Source organism: Dipteris shenzhenensis, chromosome 2, assembly GCF_047967505.1.
Source record: "Dipteris shenzhenensis isolate YYH24624 ecotype China chromosome 2, Dip_SZ_1.0, whole genome shotgun sequence".
NCBI lineage: Eukaryota > Viridiplantae > Streptophyta > Polypodiopsida > Gleicheniales > Dipteridaceae > Dipteris > Dipteris shenzhenensis.
The window spans coordinates 60,924,038-60,948,976 of NC_141597.1; the positions used below are offsets into that span (position 1 = coordinate 60,924,038).

At 42.7% G+C, this 24,939-nt stretch overlaps 1 protein-coding gene across 1 annotated transcript; it reads left to right on the forward strand.

Annotated features, from left to right (window-relative positions):
* The first annotated feature begins 19,831 nt into the window (after positions 1–19,831).
* LOC147905089 (uncharacterized) lies at positions 19,832–22,024 on the forward strand. The gene is made up of 2 exons (XM_087393284.1): positions 19,832–20,631; positions 21,560–22,024. Exons 1-2 carry the CDS (start codon positions 20,515–20,517, stop codon positions 22,022–22,024), a joined length of 582 nt encoding a protein of 193 aa, XP_087249410.1. The 5' UTR covers positions 19,832–20,514.
* Positions 22,025–24,939: the final 2,915 nt, after the last annotated feature.

The window sequence follows — 24,939 nt, forward strand, 5'->3', positions numbered from 1 at the left end:
GGATGCCCATTGAGGGGGGAATTGAGTTGTGGAAGAAAGATAGTGAGGGTCGACCATTGTTGCCTACAGGTTGCCCGGATATACTTCCAATGGCTACATTTGTGAGAGATCACTTGCAAGTTATATCAGGGATAAAGGATTACATTAAGTTTTGGGAGAGATGTGCAAGTGGAAAGAATGCATCGTATGAGTCCTACATTAGGCCAGTGATAGACTACTGTGGAAAACCATGATCGGGGAGCTTGAACAGGAAAACATCTCAGAGATAGGAGTGTACAGAGATTTTTGGCCAAGAACACAATCGCCTAATGAGGAGGAGGATATAGATGCTTGCAATAATGAGTTCCAAGGCTATGAGGAATGGAATGATCACTATTGTGAGCCTCTAAAAAGTAAGCCAAGGGAAGATTTTAGACCAATGGTGGATGTTAAGGAAGGTGATTTTGTCTTGGTGAGGCCTTCGGACGTTGTATATCCCATATGGCTTGGGGTTGCCATATCAAGTGCCGAGAAGGATGCTACATCTCCTAACTTCAAGAAATTATTAGTTCAATATTAGGCACCATCAGTTAAGAGAAAGGGACTCAGTGATGCAAATGCCTATGTTGACTGCTGGAACAAGTATTGGGCAGAGAATAGGTTGGATCCACAGGTGTGGGAGTGTATGGATGCGGTGGTCTGGTCGTGGACATCAAAAGCCTTAAATAGACCCAAGAAGATTAACATTCCACAGAATGTATGTATCAAAGCACAAGAGAGCTTGCTTGGTATCAGAGAATAGAAAATGGTAATCATTTTCTCCTTCTCAATGTCCCAAACTTTCATTTTAATATGTACTCTCATGTGATATTTCTCAATCATTGTTATCCTATCAATGCATATTTGCATATTATTAATATGACAATTTTCAAAAGCTGTCTTTCACCAACAACTACTTTGTTTCTAGTGGTTCACTTTCCATGATGTTTGTTAACACCACCAATTGGTGTTTATTAACACCTCAAGTAAAATATACATGTCCCCAAACGGTGTTTCTTAACACCACCAAATACATGATTTTCAAACTCTGCCACAAATGCTTTGTTCCACTTGTTATACCCAATGAAACGTTTGAAGTTTTTCATAATCATTGGCATTGTCAAATAACGGTATATATCAATACTGGCCAAATTCCCACAATCAATGAAACTTTTCCCAAATTTAATGAAACCTTTCCCAAATTTAATGAAATCTTCCCAATTTCAAAATTCCCAAAGTGCAACTTTTGTCCCATTTTATCTAATACAGTGTTCCCTTTTTTCATGAACTTTTCTTGCCCCTTTGTGAAGCCTTTCTAAAGAAGTCTCATCCTTTTGAAATGTAAATCATCAAGAAATGATATTCCATAGAAACATGAGAAAAGAAATTCATATGAAGAAGGTAAATGGAATTCAAGAGTTACCTTCACCATGCTTTCAGAGATCATGTTTCCCTGTCTTAGCATAGCTCCAAGAACACATAAATCCAAGGACATTGCTTCAACCTCAAATGTAGCACTAGATGTTTTTGAGAAATGCACCTTATTTAGTGGAATAAAAGCAGCTTCTATGCTTCTCTTTTTTGTACATCCTATGGATAGAGATGTCATTTCAGCGTCACCTTTTAAATTCAACGATAGAAGGCAATTTCAAACAATTGATTCACAAGGAGACAATTCACATAGAAACCACACAATATCGATTTCTTAGATTCTTGGTTTTGTTAAAGATATTTGGGTTGGACACCAACATTTTGCAATTCTTGGGCTTTTTGTTATTTTTTCCCTTACAAGTATTGAAGCTTGCTTGGTTGCCCTTGAGCCATGTTGCTGTCATGTTCAGAGTTGGACTTCTATGTAGATAGTTTTCCCTTTGCATTTTTTATATAAAGATCTTTCTCTACTCCAATATATTTTCCAAGTGGCATTTCAATCCACTAGGGGCAATGCTTTCTCTCCCACTTGGTGAAAATTTCCCTACCTCCATGAAGCATTGAATACGCACTTGTCACTAGAGGCATTGTACCAATTTTCTCATGGTTTCACAAATGTAGCAAGTATCTACATGCCACTGAGGCAATTTTCCCATGGTTTCACAAATGTAGCAAGTATCTGCATGCCAGTGAGGCAACATGATTTTATTCTCAAGAAAAAAACATGAAATTTTATAATACCAATGCTTCATTCATGAAAATAGCCTACCTATATGCCAAACATCTCCCAGCCTAAGGAATATCTATTTGCAATGTCTTGTCTTGTGGGATACCTCAATTGACGAATGCATCATTTGTACGAGTGAAAACCTCTAAGTCAGACTTATCCTAGCTTTTTTTTTAAGATATCTTAAAACATGGTTTTGGGACTCTTATTTTCACTAGAACTAGATCCCTTTATCATAAAAATATATAGAATAATCACTAATTCGATTTCACAGAGGTAATTTTTCTTGTTCATAGACATCTTTTGTACCCTATAAGTACCTAACAAGATTTTTGAAAAATAATTTCATCATTCTTAATTATAATAATATTATACATATACAACTACTTAATAAACACATTTACATCAAAATGACAAGAGGTTCGTAGAGCATAAACAATAACATAGTTATGGATGTTTCTAAAGAAGTTTAAATTTCTTGGATGGCTTGCTTCATTGAAGTTTCTTAGGAGAAACCTTTCGTAAAGATAGGTTGAGAGAAGGTTTTCAATGTTACCCCCTATCAAGTAATAGTTGTAAGAGGGATTATTAGAGAATTTTCATAGAGAAATCTACTCTATTGTGGGTTTCTTCAAAAGCCATCCCATTATGTTATTCACCATCCTCAAAGATTTATGGAAAAAATAGGCATTCCTATAATACTTTGCATATATCTAAAGGAAAGTATGTTTTCTTTTGATCCATTTTTGCCACATTTTACATAGCTAATTTTTGCCACATTTTACATAGCTCACCAACTAACAAGGACACAAAATTCGAATGGAGCAACAAACGTGAGGAAGCATTCAAGACCCTATGAGGATGGTGGTAAAGGTGCCGATCCTAAAATTCTGATAGGAAGATGATTTTCCATGTGCCTGTCGATGCATTAGGGATGGCGATTGGATCTGTTCTGGCTCAACCCAAAGGGAACTTGGATTTTGCCATCTATTACGTGAGTCAAATGTTCTCCTTTACGGAAATGAACTATTCAACAACCAAACAATATGACCTTGGGAATGTTGTATAGTGTTTGGAATTATCTCTTTGGCAACCCCTTCCTATTCTATGTGAATCATAAAGTGCTTTTGTATATAATCAACAAGACAATCAAGAAGCCATGGCTCATTTAGTGAATGCTCTTGTCTAGAAGTTTGAATTCAAAAATGTCCTAAACCTAGGTTCTTCACATTGTGGGGACAATTTCTTATCTTCTACTAAAGGTAAGAAATCTAGCAAAGGGATCGATGACAATCTTCTGGACATGAATTCATTTGCAATGTCCATGTATGAAGACAAGCACGAGCATATCTAGCAAAGAGATCGATAACAATCTTTTAATATGAATTCATTTGTAGTATCCATGTACAGAGACAAGTAGAGGATATCAATTGCTACCTCTTGACAAACAAATTTTTCAAAAAAACCAGTAACGCTAAATGGTGCTGAATCGCATTGAAATATCATCGACATATTCTTATATAGAAAGAAGGGGCATGGTCCTTTGATGATGTGTCTTTCCAAGACGTTGTCATGAAATAAGTCCATCAAGGATAGTCAACAAACAATTCTCTACCGAAGTAATAATACTTAGTGCAGGAGCACTATTTACATCGCTGTAACAAATTGGCAAGCAATGTGATGCCTGCCAACAATCTAGTGTCCCTACAACATCCCATTCACCTAAAGCTAGGCTTGCAATTCCAATTATTTCCTTCATAGGCCTCCAAGAATGGCACATGTCATTAGCAAAGGACCAAAATATTGCTTCTTTCACCCCCACAGGTGTGTTCCTCCTCCCATTAAAATAAGGAGCTACACAACCCTTTGACTTGTCCATACTAAAACTTGAAATTAATTTGTTGCATTTATTCCTTGTTGCACCTCACCTTGCTCTTTGCCTTTGTTCTTTGTATTGCCCATAAACATTTACGTCAACCTGTTATACAAAAAACTCGTTTTATTAGCATGGATTCTTATTTGTCCACAATTGCACTTACACTTTCTCTAGCTCTACGTGTGATATAAACATACTCTGGGTGATAGCTATCAATGTCACCTACTGCACCAAAAGGAGATACTCTTTTTTTGGTGATCGTTTTAACCTCTTCATGAAGATATTTTTTTTCATTTTTCAACCTACTTCTTTTGCAACCATGTCAGTTTCTCATACCATTATTTTTTGGTTCAAAGGCTCCTTATGCTCTTTAGAAACTCATCTTCTAAGGTCTTTTAACTGAGGAGCTTCACTCATGTACTACCCTAACAAAAATGACATTTTCCTTGAGTGATTGCAGTAGAGAAGTTGCCATGTCTGTGACACAAGATGCACACAGTCCTATTTTTCTTTTTTGGTTCTTAGTAGCTAGCCAACTCCCGTGAATCAATTCAACAAGATTTGTAGTGGGTATTCCTTATCTACCTTGTACTCCTTACACATATAAAAAAGTTTAGCGTTTTAGCTCACCTTTCTTGTCACATTACATGTGACACAAAAGATGCTAATATACTTTGAGTTTAACAAGTACCTTTACCATAAGCTCTCCCCAATGTGAAATCCTTGCATTCCACCAAGCCAACCAAGTCTATAGCCTTGGAATCTCCTCCTCTATAGCATGGCCTGATGTCCACCAACTTTGTGGCCTCTTCAATTCTCCATTTGTAGCCTCTGGAGAAGGAGCATTTTTCCATTGGTGACACTTTCTCTTGTGCTCTTCTTGAAAGGAAGCTTTTATACATGAACGTGTGGTATCATACTATGCTCCGAATAGAAAATATACACGATATTTCCTTTTCTGCTGTAGTTATCTCAGGGCCACCATTATACACTATTCTTATAGCCCTCCAATTGGCCTATGATTCATCCACCACCATGAAGCCTCTAAAAGTCGGCTTATGAAATCCTTTCCTCTCCATGATAGAATTTAGTATTTCCCAAAAGGAAATCGGGGCCATAGTATCCTTAACTTTAAATTCACATGTGGCTATAGTAAGAAGTTCTTGAACATATGGGTCATACACATAAGCACCCATGGTTGCCCACCCTCAATTAGATGGCACTGGTCTACACACACCTAAAACTTCTCCAAGTTTTCTCTGAGCTGCATTATATTCACCAAGTCAAATCCAAAGGCAAGACCCATGGTAGACATTTTGAACACATGGCATTGACTTTTGCTACTTTCATCCAACTGACTAGGAAACAAAACTTTGTGTATGTCCTCAAACATTGATCTCTTCTTTAGCTCTAAAACGCTAGAGTAATCATCACTCCCAAGGCTTTGGGTGGCTCATTCTTCTTGCATCCAATGTCCAATTCTACAAATGCAAATGTCACAAATCAAATAATACATGTTCATCTTATTTAATTAAAAACATGAAGGTAATCCAATAAAAACATGCAAATTATTGACCTATGATTCTCATACCTCTTGTCATTTAAAGGTTCAATTGAATTGAACAATTGAATCAATTTTTGTTCAGACATGTAGGTAATATTATCTTTCATGAGAATTTGTAGCACATTTCCTGAGCCACTCTTGATGGGCATTGTTGAACCTTCTCAACAACAAGTGTTTTTTTACCTCTACTGAGTTCTCACAAGTTAGTGCACCTCTAAATGGATCATCATGCACGCGCAACTGTATAATACATCATGTGAAGATCTTGTCTTTGATCTTTGGAATGCAATTGTAAATGGTTGTGTCACGCATTGAAAATGCCCGATGCCAAGATGAACCCCGAGAAATTGTGTTTGTGTTGTCACGTATGGCTCCCAATAATCCGGATCTCTAGATGGTTGCATCCCCTCCATCATGTTGTTTTTTCTATCTATAGGAGGCAATTCAAAGATAACATCACCATCATTTAATTGTGGTAGAGTATCTACCACTTCACACCTTTAGACCTTTGCAAAACATTCAGGCAATTTTTTGAAGAAAAAACCTTGAGAAGTTCTAGAATTGAATGTGATGCACATTATTCCTGATTCATCTCTTCCTTCATACCTTGGCAAGAAAAAGCAAGCGGTTCACTGCACAAGTCAAGCGAGATGATTGTTCTCTTAGTCCTTTGCTTCCTTGTTGGATGCTAGTGGCTCTCACGGGCTTGTTAATCACATGACCAAGACCAAATGCATGACCATTGGCTATCTTCTTTTTCATCTTTTGAGGACCGCTACCCTCCATCGATCGTCCGTCTTTTGATTGCTCCACTGGTCACATGATGAGTGGTTCCTTTTGCTTCAGTTTTTGATTGATCTTCATGCCATCTTTTTTTGGAGGTTCAGCCTCAAATCAGACATGTGATCTTGTGACCACCTTGGCATCCACTTTAACGATTAACACACTTGCTTGTGGTGTGCACTCATCGTTGTCGCATGCTTTTTCTAGCATCTCCAATTGTTTCTTCCATAATCGACATTGGCTTTTGTGATGCCCTTCCTTTCCACAAAAGTAGCACACCGTACCGTTTGTCTTCATTCATTTGCCTTGCATTCTTTGGCTCTTGCGACACCTGATGTACTTTGGGTGCCCTCTTGCTTTTGTTGTGCTAGAAATCTCTTATGTTGTGGCCCGAACAATTGCAAATGTTGCAAAATCGGCTTGACTGACACTTGTTCATTGCATGGGCATTTGTTTGCATTTGTGACACCAAGTCTCCCCCTTCTCCAAGTTGCCTCAAATGCCCATCTCTTTGAGGAGCTTCTTGAGCTCCTCGTTTTCAATCTTGAACTTTTTTACCACCTTTTCGTCTTCATCACTCTCCACTTCTTAGACGAGCAGTTTCAATCCTCCTACAAAATTCTCCGCTCCCTTTTTCCAACACATTTTGCAATTAGTCATATGTCCTTGTCGAGCACATTATCTCCATGTTGCACAGGTCAAATCCCAGAGTCAAGCTACTCATTAATTAGGACCTCAACACCGTATCGTCTTCGCAAGTTGAGATGATTCGTGCGTAACCTCATCCTTGCTACAAAATCATGCATATTTTTGCCCTTTAGTTGGTGGAGATTCTTGAGCTTCCATAATATATCCTCCTTGCGGAATTCGTGCTAGAATCTTTTAGATTTGCAACATTCAAGTCCTCCCACGTCATGAATTGACCATTGGGTACTAGTCATACCATTCGATGGCTTTTTTATGTATGTAGTTGGAAATCCACTGTCAATTGGGATGCAATAGCAATTTAATCAAGTCGATATTGTTCTGCAATCTATATCTTGCAACATTTACATTTCCAAGTGTAAAACATTTTCACAATTTTGTAACCTGCTAAATTTTAGGCATTTTAGTTATATTTTAGCTTTAAAATCTTTAAATTTTCAATGCAAAATTTGAAACCTCAAGTTCTGTGGTTTGTTGAGAAAAATGTTTTGTGAACACTCATGAGGCAAGATCGAGGTCTAGAATCTCTTTAAACAGATTGCCTATCCAAAGGAGAGACATAGGTTAGATATTCATCAGCGGAGGCCAATCACCGTTCTTGTCTGAGACCCCACTTACTAGACATCATTCACGAGATGCAGACTGGTTTTGTCCAGGAGCATAGCATCCTAGACAATACCTCAAGATATCATGCATGTCCTCAACATAACCAGCTTACTAGATTAAGGAGTATGACCAGGAAAAAAACACTGAAGCACATGGCTCAACAGCAGACTTCTCATTCTCTGTGTATTCTTGACTCTTCCTCTGCTTTATTGTAATGCGAGTTTTCACTACCATCGAAAATTGTTTACAAGGTCGTTCCTGGGATAGACACAAGCACAATGGTTTAAGCGACCAAGGCGCCTGCTCACCTAGTTATGTGGCCTTGGACGCAAAACGGTATTAGAGCGCCAAGTCGATCTCGCCACCAGTGTTCAAATCAAATCAGCAAGCACAGACAAACAGTGATGGGCAACACTCAGTCTCTCAACATACTTCTATAGATTGTAGGAAGAAGGCGAGTTTATAAAAAGCTTAACAATTAACGCTGCCTCCATTGGGATATTGGTTCTGCCTGTGGATGCATCACTCCATCTTGGTCTTGTTCCAACAAGAGGGCTCTGGAAGGTTCATGGTTGTCCTTCCGGAGCATGGTCACACCATGCACCGCTGAATCTTTAGAAATTTACTGCACACGCTCGAGAACTTTTGAGGCTCTGAAAGCAAATGAAAAAAGAAACAGTGAAGTACAGTTGTTGTTCTCTTTTACTAGTGCAGAAGCATAAGGACTACCTACGATAGAGGTACACATCGTGCATGTGAGGGTGCGAGAATGCGAGACTGGATGCAGCCAGGACCCCTTTGAAGAATTTTTTTTTATTGATGTCAGTACGCAAACTGTGTAAAACTGAAGGTGCTGACAAGAGTATCCCTGTGAAGGTGAATTGAAGAGGGGCAGACTGCTGCTCCTCTCCTATTCCTCTGCCTTCACTTGAAGGTGGGTGCATTGAAGGCTCTTGAAACCACACATGCTGGCTCTTTATTGGCTGCAGCAGCAGAATTACAGCGCTGATGCTCAAAACTGCAACCTCCAAAAGCGAGGTGCCAATTCTGCAACCAGAGGTGCTTCATTTTGCCTAGTTTTTCGTGCAAGTCGCCACCAATGCTGCTCCATCGTGTGCATGTGCACTAAGCCTAATCTTGGAAAAACCCTTAAACCAACTGGCCAACTTCAGTCTGCTGTGAACAACCAACCTGCCTGCTAATATCGTCCGACTGCTGATGTCAGCCACCTTACTAACATCAGCAATATGAATGCCGACATGGCATCCAACTGCTGCCTGCTGCTCCTGTCTGCCTACATGAAGAATGTCTTGCCACATTTGTGCCATCCTGGCTGTAGACCAGTCAGATGGCCTGAGGCACGCCCACGACATATAGCACCACAAGATCGGGACTCACAGTGAAACTGGCCTTCAATAAAATCAAAGGGCAGTAAAACTAACCAGTAACCAATCAACACTGTTACATTAACAATTCAGCAAAAGTATTACCAGCAGATTGGGAGCAGACAAAGGCACAGATTGGCCCCAAACCTTGGCGCCCCTTTCGATATTTCTTTAATTAAGCGAGAGGCTCTGAAAACCAGGCTACATAAAGGATACATTCCTTCTTACAACTGGGCCATTCCACAACCCAGTGGGCATCCACATGTTAAGCCAGGCAATCTCCAATTCTAGAGGACCGGATAATCAAAGGCCAAACTGGCGCAAAGGTCCGATAAATTACAGGTAAAAACACCACAGGTGAATCTCCGTCAGGACAAAAATCAACAACCAAAGCCCTGTCAAAACAGGTCCCTGAAGAGCCCAGGATCGAAGGCCACAACTGGCCGACCAAAACTGGCCGACCAGACTGACCTGGTCAGTCAATATCTGGCCGACCAGACTGACCAGGTCGGTCAGATCTGGGCCGACCAGCTGGTTGACCGACTGGTCCTTCCCTATTTAAAGGGGGGGGCCTAGGTGCTCCTCACCATCTTATGCTCCTGAGGTCCCTGCACACCCTGAGCTTCTGCCTCCTGGCTGCCTCCTCTGCTGCCTCCACTTCTGCCTCCTGGCTGCCTCCTCTGCTGCCTCCACTTCTGCCTCTTGGCTGCCTCCTCTTCTGCCTCCTTTTCAGTTCCAGATCTGTCTTCTTCCTGCACCAGATTTGTCTCTCCTTCCAGCTCCAAATCTGCCTCCTTCCTGCTCCAGATCTGTCACTCCTTCCAGCTCCAGATCTGCCCCCAACTTCTGCTCCAGATAATGTTCTTTTTATTCCAAATCTGCAGCAACCCTTGCATCAGTTTGCTGTCTCAGATTTGGTTCAGTTCCAACTTGTGGAGCTAGTGCAGAAGTCCACTACAGTTGCCTTCCCTGGAGGATTGATATTTGCTCCCTCCAGAGCTTCTCTCTCATATCTTCTCTTGTATTGAGTTCTGTTTGTGATATATATATTTCTTCTTCAGCTATCATTAGTCTTCAGTATTGTTTTATTTGTCTCCAAGTACTTTCTTTATATGGTATCAGAGCCAAGTGTGCCAATCGACACCTGAGCCTTGATCTGGAAAGCTTGGAAGATAAATCATCACCTGAAGATGTCTTCTCCCTCTTCCCCGAAGCAATCTCAGCCTGAATCGACCTCTATTCAACCACCACCCTCGTCATATGTCGAGAGAGAGTCTGCAAGGATTGAAGGTGATGAATACCTCTCCAAACTCTTTAAAGAATTTGCTAAATTCCAGAAATGGAAGGAACTTGAAGCAGGTACCCGCACACCTCGTGCTTCTACTTCTCCACGTTTTTCTCCGATACGTCAACAAGGACCTCTATTCAACTCAGAAGAAGCTGAGCAACATCTCAAGTTCGGTGCCGACGAAGAACAAGTATACCCTGACGAAAGAGGACAGGCCGGCATGAGAACATTGGGTTATTCGACAGTGCCTATCCCACAAGAATCAATGCAAGGTATGTTGCCCTATTCCCTTGGTGCAACTCCATCTGTTATGCAAGGCATAGGAACGAGTAATCACGAGGACACACATCCATACATGCATGTGAACACGCGCAGACGAGAAAGGAGAAATGCGTCTGACAATGAGTTTGCTTTCGGTTCACATTCTTCCTTCCCTCCCATCCCTCTCATATCTTCCGCTGCCATCTTTCCTCTAGTGGCTTCTCATCCTCCTCCTTCTCCCATGCCACTGGACTCCTATAGTTTATTTCCCTCTATCTCTCCCGCTACCCCTTTTTCCCCTCTCATGTCATATCCCGCCTCTCATGTTCATCCCTCACCCTTAGGACCTTCCCCGAATCCTTTTATTCCTCCGGTGGTGCCGCCTCTCCCTTCTTCTCACTCCGCTCCTGTTCTAAATTCTCTTATGCCTCCACCAGTTGCTTCTCCCTATCATACTCTTTCTTCCTCTCACCCTGTCTCTGCAACAGCCAAACATGCTTTCACTGATATGACTCGTTTTAACGGGTCTAATTATACCACATGGTCAAATCTCATGCGCCATGTGCTTGATTCTCAAGACCTATGGGAACTCGTTCAAGGTACTGAATCGCAACCTGATCCTCATGTTTATCCTTATCAGGTAGTTCACTCGTGGCGACATCGTAGTGCCACTGCCATTGTCGAAATCATGCAAGGTCTTTTGCCTGAATTTCACTCTCAATTACAGCATTTTGATCTTGCCTCTGAGCGATGGGCACATCTCACTGACCGCTATGCAGCTCGAGATCGTACTTGTCGCATCAATCTTGACCATGATCTCCAACAATTCCAGATCCTTGCTGACAATGATCTCAAGGTTAAACTGGCAGATTACCGGCGGTTAGTTGCTGAATTTGCCACAACTAGTCCTCCCAAATCCGAGGATGACCAAGTTACTTTCTTTTTAAACAAACTTCCGCCCAAGTATTTCAGTTTTATGCAACAAATCATTTCTCAACCATCTCTTCCTACTTTTTATGAGTTCGAATGTCAACTTTTGCGTTATGCTCGCCTTTACTCTCAGGTCCACCAAAAACATAGCGTTCCTGCTTCAGAGGGGGCTCTTCTCTCCGGGATTCAAAAAGATCAACCCAGCTCCGGGAAGTCCTCTCCCACTCCTAACTCCAATAACTCCTCTAGTAGTAAACCCGCCTGGCACACCCTTCCCAAAAAGAATAGCTTTTGTCAGCATTGCCAGAGAGTTGGGCATATTGATGATGAATGTCGCTCCAAAGCCAAAGGCATTCTTCCACAGCCCCCTACCACAACTCCTCAGCCACCTCGTTGGCGCCCTAGGAGGGGTCCTCCTCCTCCGAACACTGGTCTTTGGAGACCACAGGGCCATGTCACTAATCATTTCACCCCATCCCCTCCTTTTATCACTCCTAAAGGTCTATCTGACTGGTCCACTAGAGATTCTCTAGACTTCACTTCTCAAGCCTTGATCCATATCACCGAGCTTGACTCCTCCCCATCCATATCTGGATCAGCATTTCATACTCTTCCATGTGGCTCTAAATCCCCTTGGATTGTGGATAGTGGAGCCACTCATCATATGACTCCTCATCATGATCTCTTCATTTCTCGCCAACCGGCAACAGGGGGAGTCCGTTGTGGCAATAACTCTGTTGCTACTATTCATGGTGTTGGTTCAATCACATTTGATACCGACAAAGGCCCCAATCTTGCTCAATTGGATCAAGTGTTTTATGTCCCCCAATTAGGGGTCAATCTTCTTTCCGTCCATCAACTTTGCCTTCTTGGTCGAATGGTGCTATTTACAAAGATGCATGTCGACATCATAGATGAGACCTCGGGACTCTTTTTAGCTCGAGGCGAAGCCCAACCTCATGGTCTGTACTTCATAACTCAATTTCTTGAGACTCCCTCCCATACCAACTCTGAGTTTCATCGACTTTATGGTATTGCTACCCTGAAAGATCCAACTGACACAGAACGGCATTATCGTCTGGGACATTTGTCCTATGACTCTTTATATGAAATGTCTCCGGATCATCTAGTTGATGGCCTACCTAAATTATCGCAAGCCAAAGATATTTGTCGTCCATGCCAATTAGGCAAACAGAGCCGAACTCCTTTTCCTTCTCATTCCACTTCTCGAGCCAGTGAGATATTGCGTCTAATCCACCTCGATATTAGTGGCAAATCTCATGTTCCTTTACTACTGTGAAATAAACTGACTCTACAAGATGAAGTCTAATCGTAGATTTTGCTAATGCATCCAACTCATTCCAATCATCCTCAAACATATTTGCAGGCTTAGCTTCAATCCCTGCCAAGGATTTAATCTGCTTCTTTTGAATAAGCACATCCTTTATTTGTTCTTTCCACAACGAAAAGTTCGCCCATCAAACTTTTTAATGCTAAAAAACTCCTTTTCAGACATGGAAGAGGATGCCATGATGCAAATGAAGCAAAAATTCCCAAATGCTAGTGCCTACAAGAGACAATCACACCAAATACCAGATGCACCCAAATGTGTATGCCACAATAGAGTGAAATATCACCAAAACTCATGTCTCAAAGCATCTGACTCATGTGCATATACTATGCATCCATATGCGAGAAGAAGGCGAAAGGAAGTTAATCAAGCAGTAGGGGCAAAGGTTGCCTCATAATCGATACCATGTTTTTGGCGAAATCCTTGCACTACTAAGCGAGCTTTGTACTTGTCCAATGTTCCATCGGCTTTGAGTTTTGTTCGGAAGATCCACTTGGTTCCTATGACCTTTTTGTGAGTAGGTCGATCGACCAAAATCCAAGTCTCATTGCTATCAATGCTCTCAAGCTCCTGTTCCATGGCACGATGCCACGCAGGATGTTGAACTGCTTCCTGCCAAGTGGCAGGTTCAGAATGTATGATATAGGCTGTGGTAAAAATGGAGGCGGTGGTAGTGGAAGAAGTTGTTCAAGTAGAGCGTCGAGGACCGGAAGGAGGAAGTTCTAAGGGAATAATCCCGGAATCCTTCATAGTTTGTCGATACCAGCGTGGCAGCGGGTCGGGAGGAGAAGCAATGGGTGGAGAGAAAGAAGTTTTGGGAGGAGAGAAAGAAATTTTGGATGGAGAATTGTCAGAGGGAACAGGAGTAGATACGTCATCAGCAGAGAGAATAGAGGAATTTTTTAGAACATCTCTTTCATCGAAGACCACATCTTGACGAACCAAAACTTTGTTTGTGCGAGGATCAAATAAGCGATAAGCTTTGGCTTTTACTGAGTACCCAACTAGAAGTAGAAGTTCAGCACGAGGTTCTAGTTTACCGCGAGTATCATTGGGAGTATGAGTATACGCGCGGCTTCCAAAGATGCGAATATGAGAAATAGAGGGTCGATAGCCATAGAAGGCCTCAAAAGGCGTCATGTTCGGGATGGGCTGAGTAGGGCAACGATTAAGGATATAGACAGAAGTATTCACAGCTTCTGGCCAGAGACGTTCAGGCAACTCGGCTGCAAAAAGCATGGAACGGGCCATGTTCATGACTGTGCATTGTCTCCATTCGACACGAGCATTTTGAGAGGGCGAATTTGGAGATGTAAGATGGTGTTGGATACCATGCTCGTGAAGGAATTAAGTAAATTCATGGGAAATGAATTCACCACCATTATCACTACGAGCAATCCCAATAGACTTTCCCGTTTGGTTCATAACCAAGCGAGCCCAAGTAGCAAAGAAGGAAAAAGTGTCAGATTTCTCTTTCATGAAGAACACCCATTGATATCGAGAGTAATCATCCACAATTAAGAAGAAATATTGTGAGCCATTCAGTGAATGGTCTATCTATCAGATGGATGTCAAGAGTGTCAAGAGTGCCTTTCTCAATGGCTACCTTGATGAGGAAGTCTATGTGACTCCCCCACCTGGTTTTTCTCCTCCTGGCCATGAAAATAAGGTATTCTGTCTCCGCAAAGCTCTTTATGGGCTTAAACAAGCACCTCGATCGTGGTTCCACAGAATAGACACCTTCCTCAAAACTAATGGGTTTCATTCCACTCCTTTTGATCCGAATTTATATATCCATCAATCTTCAGAGGGGGTCTGCTTTATCTTACTCTACGTAGATGATCTTTTGCTTTTAAGCTCTACTCCCACTACACTTCAATTCATTAAAACTCAACTCAGCACCACATTCAAAATGACCGATCTCGGTCTTCTCTCCTATTTCTTAGGCATGGAAGTTGTTCAACATTCTGGTGGCATTTTTGTTTCTCAACAGAAATATGCTCTTCAACTTCTTGATCAGATCATTCCCCACGAGCCTAAGCTCGCTGCCACTCCCTTAGATCCCACAGTCAAGCTCTCAAAAGACTTGGAGTCTCCTCCCTTTGATGAACATCTCTATCGTCAGGTTGTTGGCAAGCTGCTCTAGCCTATTCACACTCGTCCGGATCTTGCTTACTCAGTTTCCATTCTCAGTCAGTACTTTAATGAACCCAAGCTCACTCATTGGCATGCATGTATTCGTATCTTGCGGTTCATACGTGGTACTTACTCTTATGGTTTACATTTCAGACCAGGACTAACACTACAAGGATACACTGATTCCGACTGGGCTGGCGACCCGGGCAATCGTCGTTCTCATGGCGGCTACATTTTCTCATTTGGCTCGGCACCTGTTTCTTGGTCTAGCCGTAAACAAGAAACTGTTGCTGGCTCTTCTACTGAGGCTGAATACCGGGCCTTGTATGATTGTACCACAGAGGCCATATATCTCCGACAGTTTCTCGCAGAGCTACACTTTTCTTGTACTGAACCAACGATCCTCTACGTTGACAACAAAAGTGCCATCGCTCTCACTGGCAATCCCATTTTTTCCAACCGCACCAAACATGTCAGTGTACACTTTCATTTTACTCGCGAGCAAGTGGAATTAGGTACTATTCGATCGATCTATGTTCTAGTTGCCGATAATCATGCTGACATTCTTACCAAGCCGGTTAATCGCCCTACTCTTGAGCATCTCAGCCCACGGTTGGGGATTGGTATACCGCCTCCTTCTTCTTAGCAGTTTTTTTTTCTTTTGTATACTTAAGGAAGTGAACAAATCCCCTACGAGGGCACTCCTTCAAGTACTTCTTTTTGAACCATCATCTGGGCATTTAGTGAAGATGAAAACCTACTCTGTAGGCATCTTCATCTAAATGCCCTTTTTTTTTTTTTTAATTTAAATTTTAAAAGACTGATGAAGAAGATAGATCACTCTTGGAACACCTCTTTGCTTCTCCCTTCTACATTGGACATTGAGAGGGGGTGTTAAGCCAAGCAATCTCCAATTCTAGAGGACCGGATAATCAAAGGCCAAATTGACGCAAAGGTCCGATAAATTACAGGAGAAAACACCACAGGTGAATCTCCGTCAGGACAAAAATCAACAACCAAAGCCCTGTCAAAACAGGTCCCTGAAGAGCCCAGGATCGGAGGCCACAACTGGCCCCATTCTAACCGACCAAAACTGGCCGACCAGACTGACCTGGTCGGTCAATATCTGGCCGACCAAACTGACCAGGTCGGTCAGATCTGGGCCGATCAGCTAGTTGACCGACTGGTCCTTTCCTATTTAAAGGCGGGGGGGGGGCTAGGTGCTCCTCACCATCTTATGCTCCTGAGGTCCCTGCACACCCTGAGCTTCGGCCTCCTGGTTGCCTCCTCTACTGCCTCCACTTCTGCCTCCTGGCTGCCTCCTCTGCTGCCTCCAGTTCTGCCTCCTGGCTGCCTCCTCTGCTGCCTCCACTTCTGCCTCTTGGCTGCCTCCTCTTCTGCCTCCTTTTCAGTTCCAGATCTGTCTTCTTCCTGCACCAGATTTGTCTCTCCTTCCAGCTCCAAATCTGCCTCCTTCCTGCTCCAGATCTGTCACTCCTTCCAGCTCCAGATCTGGCCCCAACTTCTGCTCCAGATAATGTTCTTTTTATTCCAGATCTGCAGCAACCCTTGCATCAGTTTGCTGTCTCAGATTTGGTTCAGTTCCAACTTGTGGAGCTAGTGCAGAAGTCCACTACAGTTGCCTTCCCTGGAGGATTGATGTTTGCTTCCTCCAGAGCTTCTCTCTCATATCTTCTCTTGTATTGAGTTCCGTTTGTGATATATATATTTCTTCTTCAGCTATCATTAGTCTTCAGTATTGTTTTATTTGTCTCCAAGTACTTTCTTTATACCACATACCTTGCATAGCCTTTACTGTTCACTGCTCTCACTAAACCTGGCAATGAGCATCCATCTCTATTCCAGATTGATTGCACTCAGCCTAGAACTGTTACTAGCAGCCCACGCTTGGCCACACAATTCCCCATAGCTGTTACTAGTGCCAAATTAGCCATCTATCTACTCAAAGTAGAAAGGGAAAGCATACACAAGCTTTCTCCTCTAACCAGGCCTTGGGCAACATCTTGCCACCATGGCTGCACAAGAACTTGATGCGAGACCTACAAAGCTCTTCTCAATCGGCGGCCATTCAACTGTGTACACCAGAAGAGCCTCCTTCGAAGCAGCGCAGCCCAACCAAACGACCTTCGACTGACTTCAGCACGCAGCTCCTGCAATACTTTGCATTGCAAACGAGGCACGTCTCTTTCCTCCAGCAGCTCCTGTGAGCTCCTAGCCACCGCCAAAACAAGCCGCGACTTCCGACGGATCTCCTTCACAAGCACCGACCGGCAGCTCCTATTCATTGACCATCATCGGAGAAGACGATGGAATCTCGAGATTCCGTCGGCATCTCAGACATTCTGATAACGATTCCGGTCTCCCTCCTTGTGACACGTGGCAGGCAGAAACAGAGGTAGATCATATCAGAAAAGTGGTCATCATGACCAATAGTCTCTCACCCTATGGGTCGCACATATCCTAATACAACAACTTGATTCCCATAAGAGAACTGGCATCACAACACAACAAACACTATGGCAGTCACACATGTACCATCCTTCTCGGGGTTCCACGGATACTTCCCTTCCAAGCTTTCCCGACCCTTGCCTACTCAACAACAAGGCTGTACTCAAGATGTGCCATCTGCCTAGAAACCACTGCTTGCATGTGACCCATCTCCTAGAGAAACCAAAAACATATTCCCACATGGAACATGTTACCAACCAAAGCCAACAAATAAGATACACAATGAATTCAAGCCCGCTTGCATTCACTGCTCTTTCCACTCTCAGTAGGCATCAATATTCCAAACATTAGCCCTGCGGGGTTCTGCTCTCACACCCATGTGACCATAGGCATCTATACTCAGTGCAAACACTTGCATTTTACCTGGGAGCTATTAATAACCTACAGCCCAAACAAAGCCAGACACTCCCCAAACAACTATAAGTGTCCACTGACTCACTAAAATACCTAAACAATGAGTGAAAGCATAACTGAATTGCCCATAATGCTCAGAAGTACAAACTTACTCTGCCCACATTCAAGCAATGCTTCATACCTACGCTCTGTTGAGCTTGAAGGAGCCACAACCAAAGTCGACTCAAGCTGAAAAGCTTCCAAGTAAAGCTGAAACAACAGAGGTGTATCTACCAGATCATCCTCTTCCAGCCACTTTGCATACAAACCAGAGAAACTTTACCTCTGACTTTCCTTCCCTTATGTGCCAATACCTCCTCTGGAACTAAGATATCATCAAGTTCCTCAACTTCTAGTTACACACAGAAGGCAAATCCTCTAGCACATCTCCTGGAAAGGTTTGAGAAGATTCAAATTTCAAGCATTATGAATCCTCCAAAGATCTGGTAGCTTCAAGCAGTAAGCTACATCACGGATCTGCTAACATACAATGCAAATCCCTACAAAAGCATCCATCTCTTGTCACAAAGCTGGCCAAAGAAAGTCTCAACTACTTTCAATAAAGCATCAATACATCGATGTCCTGCACGCTAGGCCTAAACTGCTTGTAACACTAAAGACGATCATGCATCTGAAAAATCCATCTCTGAGAGAATAATGCATGTTGTTGTCCATCATACAACTGATCATAAAGCCTTGCAGACTCCCAATCCTCTGCATACTAGTCCTTCATTGCATCCAACTCAGGACTCAACGCATATGCTTCTCAGACAACCTAGTCTGAGTGAGGAAAATATCTCAAGGTCTGATAATCTATCTGTATAGTGAAATCAGCCCCTAGCAAGTAATGCTCCCATGCAAAAAGAGCAAGAGCCACAGCCAGCAACTCTTTCTCATATACTAGCAAATTTCTTTCAGCATCCTACAACATTCCACTCTCATAGGCAACAACCCGTCCATTTTGCATGAGGATTGCGCCAATGATGTTCCCACATATATCACATTGGACAGCATAATCCTGACCAACATTGCCATTACCCATAGTAGGGTTTGCTATACCAACCCCAATGCCCTGCATATGAAGCATGCCTACAGAAGCTCCCATAATGCCATGCATTCCATTTTGCATTCTTGGCTGCATGCCACTGTTCCCATTCATAACTTTCTGTATTCCAACCTGCATACCCCCAAGCATAGTGCCTTGCATACCTTGCATTCCAGGCTGAAAACCAACACGATGATTTCCAAGCATTCCTTGACCATTCCCACTTAGCCAGCCACTGCTTGAAACACAGAACCACCATGAAAATATCCTGGATGCACTAAGGGATGCAAAATGACTTGCTGTCCCTGATTTGCATGCTGAAAACCATTGCCTTCGTCATGCAAATCAACACTAGGACCATGAAGAAACTATTGCAATGGAGCACCCTATCCATTTGGCATGACCATTGGCTGTCCATTCAATGGCATAGGCCCATATGGCTGCCTATCAGCATTCTGATCATCATCAATAGAAGCTCCCTCAAACAAAGATTGTCCATCTTGAGAGACTCTTGTCTGCTATCCCAATCCTCGTCATTGTGTGGCATACTTTTTGAATTCTCCTTGCTGCAATTCAATTACAGCAAGCAATACTTGCACTAGAGACAACCACAAACTTACCTCCTTAAAGAAGATGGTGATGTCTCCTCACCAAAGCAACCACGGACTCACCCCCTTAAAAAAGTTGGTGATGTCCCGGCAACGGAACCATGAAACCAGCCTTCAATAAAATCAAAGGGCAGTAAAACTAACAAGTAACCAGTCAACACTGTTACATTAACAATTCAACAGAAGTATTACCAGCAGATGGAGGTGTAGGAACTCCATCGAAGCAAGCCGTGGAGGTCGATGGAGTCATGTACCATGCGAGGGCAGTGTTCATCGGTGGGACTGCAGTACTGGTTGCCATGGAGAAGAGGCAGAGCGGGGAAGGTGTAGAGTGGAGAAGGGTAGAGTGGGGGTCGGCAAAGCAGGGAGAGAGGAGGATGAGCGAGGGCGTGGGGAGGCCGCACAAAGGTGAGTCGGGGAGTGGAGGGTGAGGCAAGGGAGAGCAGGGAGGGCGGAGAGGGTGTGAGAGAGGTCACCAGGGGAGATCCGTCGCGTAACAGAGCAGAGGGGAGCTCGAGCTCCCCACAAAGAGAGCCTGGACAGAGCTCTGTGAGCTCGAGGGGAGAAGGGAGTCGAATGGTAGAGAGGGAGAAGGAGATGGCAAGTGTTCGGTGGGAGATCACGTGGCCTTCTCACCAACCCGTCCTGCATGCTTGCCACGTATTGAGGGACCGGCTTGAATCGGTTGGCAGCGCGCCGGTGCTGCCGGTCAGATCCAGTGCGCCACTGGTGCTACTTTGAGCACCCTCCACTGGAGCTGCGAAAGTTTTGTTGTCTTCTCCAGCTCCTGGAAAGCGTGTTTTCGCTGCTTCTACACCTCTGCCTTGTGCGAACCATGAAGGACCTACCCCGTAGTTCCCAAATCGATTGCTGCCTCCATGCCTGCGGATTTGTTTGCGTTTCCAGAGGGAACTGCCAAGGGCTTGACCGCCGTGATGAAAACCGGGAAGAGTCCTGCTGCGGCTCACAAGCAGGTGGCTGTGCCCAGGAATAAGGTCCCCTGCTACTCTTTGTTTTTCGTCGAGTTTCGTTGCCGTTTGGATGTGTTTCTTCATCAAATCCCGTGTAGGGTTTGGGTATCTTTTGGTGGTGGCCGTCAAATCGCTGGAGGTTTATGCTGTGTGTTCGTCAAAATCTGTATAGGGTTAGGTTCTCTGAAGGGTTATGGTTTCGAGGTACACTATTTCGTTTCTCTACTGTATAAAGTAGTGTTTCTGCTGTGAATAGCAGTTTTGTTGGGGCTTTTACTAAAACAACCAAGTTTGGGGTGATGCTATATCTGTGTTGTAGCAGCAGCCTTCATCTTGCCATGCTAACTTTTAATATGTTCAAAGCATTATGAGAAGAGAGTTTTTGGAAAGTAGAGAGAGAGAGAGAGATAGAGAGGGGCTAGGGGCTGCTCAACACAATAAATTTTAATTTTTTTAGTGACTAATTTTCTCTGCACAAGAAAAGAACTGGGTGGGAGGGGGGCGAGAGAGAGAGAGAGAGAGAGAGAGAGAGGGAGAGAGTTTGGACTCCTCTAAAGTGATAATACATCGTTGGATGTTTTTTTTAAATACTACAGCAACTCTTTTTTATGGTAATCTTTTAAATTTTATAACAGTTATATTTTCTGCCCTCGTCGTGCAAGGGAGTAGGATGCTAGTGCTTTATTTGGGTAAGGAAGACACTTTCTGGAATTTTTTAAAGGTGCAGTAATTTTTCCAATGGTAGATGGGTACACTGCACCACCCTCGCTCAATTCTCTTTCCTGTTCCGTAATGCAGCCTCCTAACCCTGTCATAGTGTCCCTTAGAATAGGAAGGTAGATTCCAGAAGAGAGTGTGCATAATAGCCACCTATATTTCAAACACTTGGGTTCTTTCCAGTGTTTTATTTGGCACCTCCCTCATATTTATTCTTTGCCCCCATGTTATGCAGGGTTCTCAGGGACATAAGTCTGGTGTACTGCCTTCAGCTACCACCCCTTCCTCATTTGCTGCAGCAGTAGAAAATGCAACAAATGATGGGCTGGGTGAAGATTTAAATAGCCTTGGTCTACATGATTTACTAGACGACAGTCTTGATGCTCCCAATGTTGCAAATGTCTTCTGGTCCATGGACGAAACCTTTGTTCTCATAAAGGCTAAAAAGACCCTTTACCAGCTCATGGACAAGGGTTCCTTGATGGTGTCCATCAAGAAAACGGATGTGAAGTGGGACTATGTGTCAAAGCTGTGTAAGAAAGACTTTGTTTACAAGACTGGCCCGCAGTGCCTTTACCGATGGAATACGATTTGGTGTGCTTTCAAGGTCATCAAACGACTACGAAATGTGTATCCCATCGAGAAAAAGCTCTTACTGGAATATTTAATAATCCCATCAATAAATGAACCATACAATTAATTCAATTATTTGGATAATTATAAAAGGTTGCATCGGGAGAAAACTTTTTGACTATCATGTGTTTTAAAAAAAAATTATTTTAAATCATATTTTTAACAAAATAATATTTACAAAAGGGTATGATAAAAACATTTTTGAAAAGAAGGTATAGATTTATATAGAAAGAGGGTGTCTTTTAATCATACAATATTCATAGATAAGGTATATTAAAACTAGGCCTTGAATACACATGATATATATAAGTTTACATATAGTGACTCCCCAAGATGCCTGCAATTCTTGAATGCATGCTCAATTAGCACATGCCTTAATCATGAGCTTTGAAACTTACTAGCATGGACATAACACATCTTGTCATGTAGAAGGAAGTATTCAAAATCCCCATCTATTTGTTCTTATGGAATGTATAAAGGCGCTAGCAAAAGCTTCTCTTACTTCAAAGTTTGAGACTGGCCAACTAGAGAAACCCTACTCAAGATTATGAAAATGAGTAGGGTGAGAGATCTCAACAACAGAAGTGGAACGGAAGAAGGTGAGAGAGAGGGAGAGCTAGAAGAGAGAGCCACATAAGTTTTGGTGGGTGCAAAACACCCTAATCTTTTATGTCATCCATATATAAATGTGTTGGAGTATTGTACATAATTGGGGTTGAGGTACAATTGCCTTTAACCCCCACAACCTCCCACTTAAAGGCCAATGTGCTTTTAAAGGTGAAAAACCAATGGACATACTATCCAATGCCCATCAATCCATGATAATACTTAAATCGTTGACTAGGTAGACTCTTCATTAGCATATCTATAGGGTTATCATCTCTATGAACCTTGACAAGCTCTATGCGCTTGTCCTCAAGTACCTCCCTGATGAGATGGTACCTGACCTCAATGTGTTTGTTCTTTGCATGAAAGATCGAATTCTGTGCTAGCTGAATAGCACTCATGGAATCACCATGCAATGTCGATACACCTGTATGCATCCCCAAATCTCCCTCTAGCTGATCAAGCCATATAGCCTCCTTGCAACCCTGTGTGGCTACAACATACTCGGCCAATGTGGTAGACAAAGCAATGCACTTCTGTGCGCGCGAGACATCCATGACACTGCACCACCTACAAAGGTGAACAATTGGCCGCCCAAGCGAGGGGTGTTGATCGAACTATTGTTGGTGTGTGGCGGTGGATGAGGTGGGGGTACGGGCACGGAAGTGGATCTCCTGCTATCCACATGCCCTGCATAGTCTGAATCTATGTACCCAAGTACACACAACTTTCCTCTGCCAACGCATATACACATCTCCTTGGTACCCTTCATGTACCTCATGATGCACTTAAATGTACCTCAAATACACATCTCCTTGGTACCTCATCATGTACCTCATGATGCACTTAACTTCCTCCCAATGCCTCCTTCTTGAATTAGCCATATACTGGCTAACAATTCCCATTGTAAATGCAATGTCCAATCTAGTAGCTATCTTAGCATACATTGGACTCCCAACCGCTGCTAATGCATAAGGAACCTTGGCCATCATGGCCCTCTCCTCAACTGATTTGGGACTATCTTCCTGACTCAGTTTCACATATGGAGGCAATGGAGTACTTATTGCCTTCCCCCCCTCCATATTGAAATGCTGCAACACTTTTGTAACATACTCCTTCTGTGAAAGCCAAAGGAATTTCCTCCTCCAGTCACGCGTGATGCGCATCCCAAATCCTTCATGTCAAAGGCCATGAAACTTGACCTTCAATGCATCTAGCTCATAAGTGTTCTTGCTAGCCAATAGCATATCATCCACATAAAGTGCCAAGATTATCAGGCTATTATCCTTAGCCCTTTTATTGTAGAGGCAGTGAACAATCTCACTTCTTCTGAAACCCCGGGATTGAATGAAAGTATCAAACTTCTGATACCATTTTCTAGGCACTTGCTTAAGTCCAAAGAGACTCTTTTTCAACTTGCAAACCAAATTCTCTTTGCCCTTTTCTTCAAAGCCTTCTGGCTACATGTACCATGTAAATTTCCATATGCAAATCCCCATTTTTATTCATGGGACACCAATAGCATGAAACTATTTGGAAGAACTTTGTATGTGAGAGGTGCTTGCATCAATAGAGACCTTTTTATCAAGGTTGTAAGGGCTTGTTTGGGCTATTTTGATATGGACTTGGATTGCTTTCATTGAGTATAATTGACTTCAAAAGAAAAAAGTAAGGGTAGAGATCTAGGATGAACACACACTTGTGTGACCACTATGGGATAGGAAAATCTCATAACTAGTGGTTATACTTAGTTTTCTTTAGAAGGCCTCTACATGGCTCAAGGACTTGAATGCTCTCAGATATGTTGATCCATTACCAGCACCATCGCTTGGCTACTAAGCCATTATCACAATTCTTAATAAGAAAGTCCATGAAAGAATTCTAGCACTAAATATGCAAGGCATAAAAGAACACCTTGATTCAAACAATTGTTGGTGATGCAACTTTCCATAAATGACTCGTACAGAATTTTAGTCATTAGGAAGCAAAACGTGGAAGAAGGCTTGGAGGTTATTAACCAGCTAGCTCTATCTCTTGAGCAATTCATGGAGGAAGATAATACTACCCTTATGGAATTTACAAAAAAATAGCGTGATACAATAAGAAACTTGTATATGTATTCCAATCTCTCCCCCCTACAGTAGGACCTTGTCCCCTAATAATTTGGGTTTGAAATACTTTTTTGTGCCATAAGGGTCTTCAACTAATGTGATGCAACATAGCTTTTGTGATCTTAAGGGTCTTTTTGACAATGTTCAAGAGACTATATTTTCATATCAGTTAATGACTAGACAGTTACTCCAAGAAAGTGCTCTACTTAGACATACACTAATATGTTCTTTCCTCCATGTGCCTTGGAAGCGAAATTATTCGCTT

Bases quoted from the DNA above. Each gene is read 5' to 3' on its own strand.
- LOC147905089 (XM_087393284.1), top strand. From the start codon at position 20,515: ATGCCTGCGGATTTGTTTGCGTTTCCAGAGGGAACTGCCAAGGGCTTG. The intron at 20,632-21,559 runs GTCCCCTGCTAC...CATGTTATGCAG, and splicing joins TGGCTGTGCCCAGGAATAAG to GGTTCTCAGGGACATAAGTC.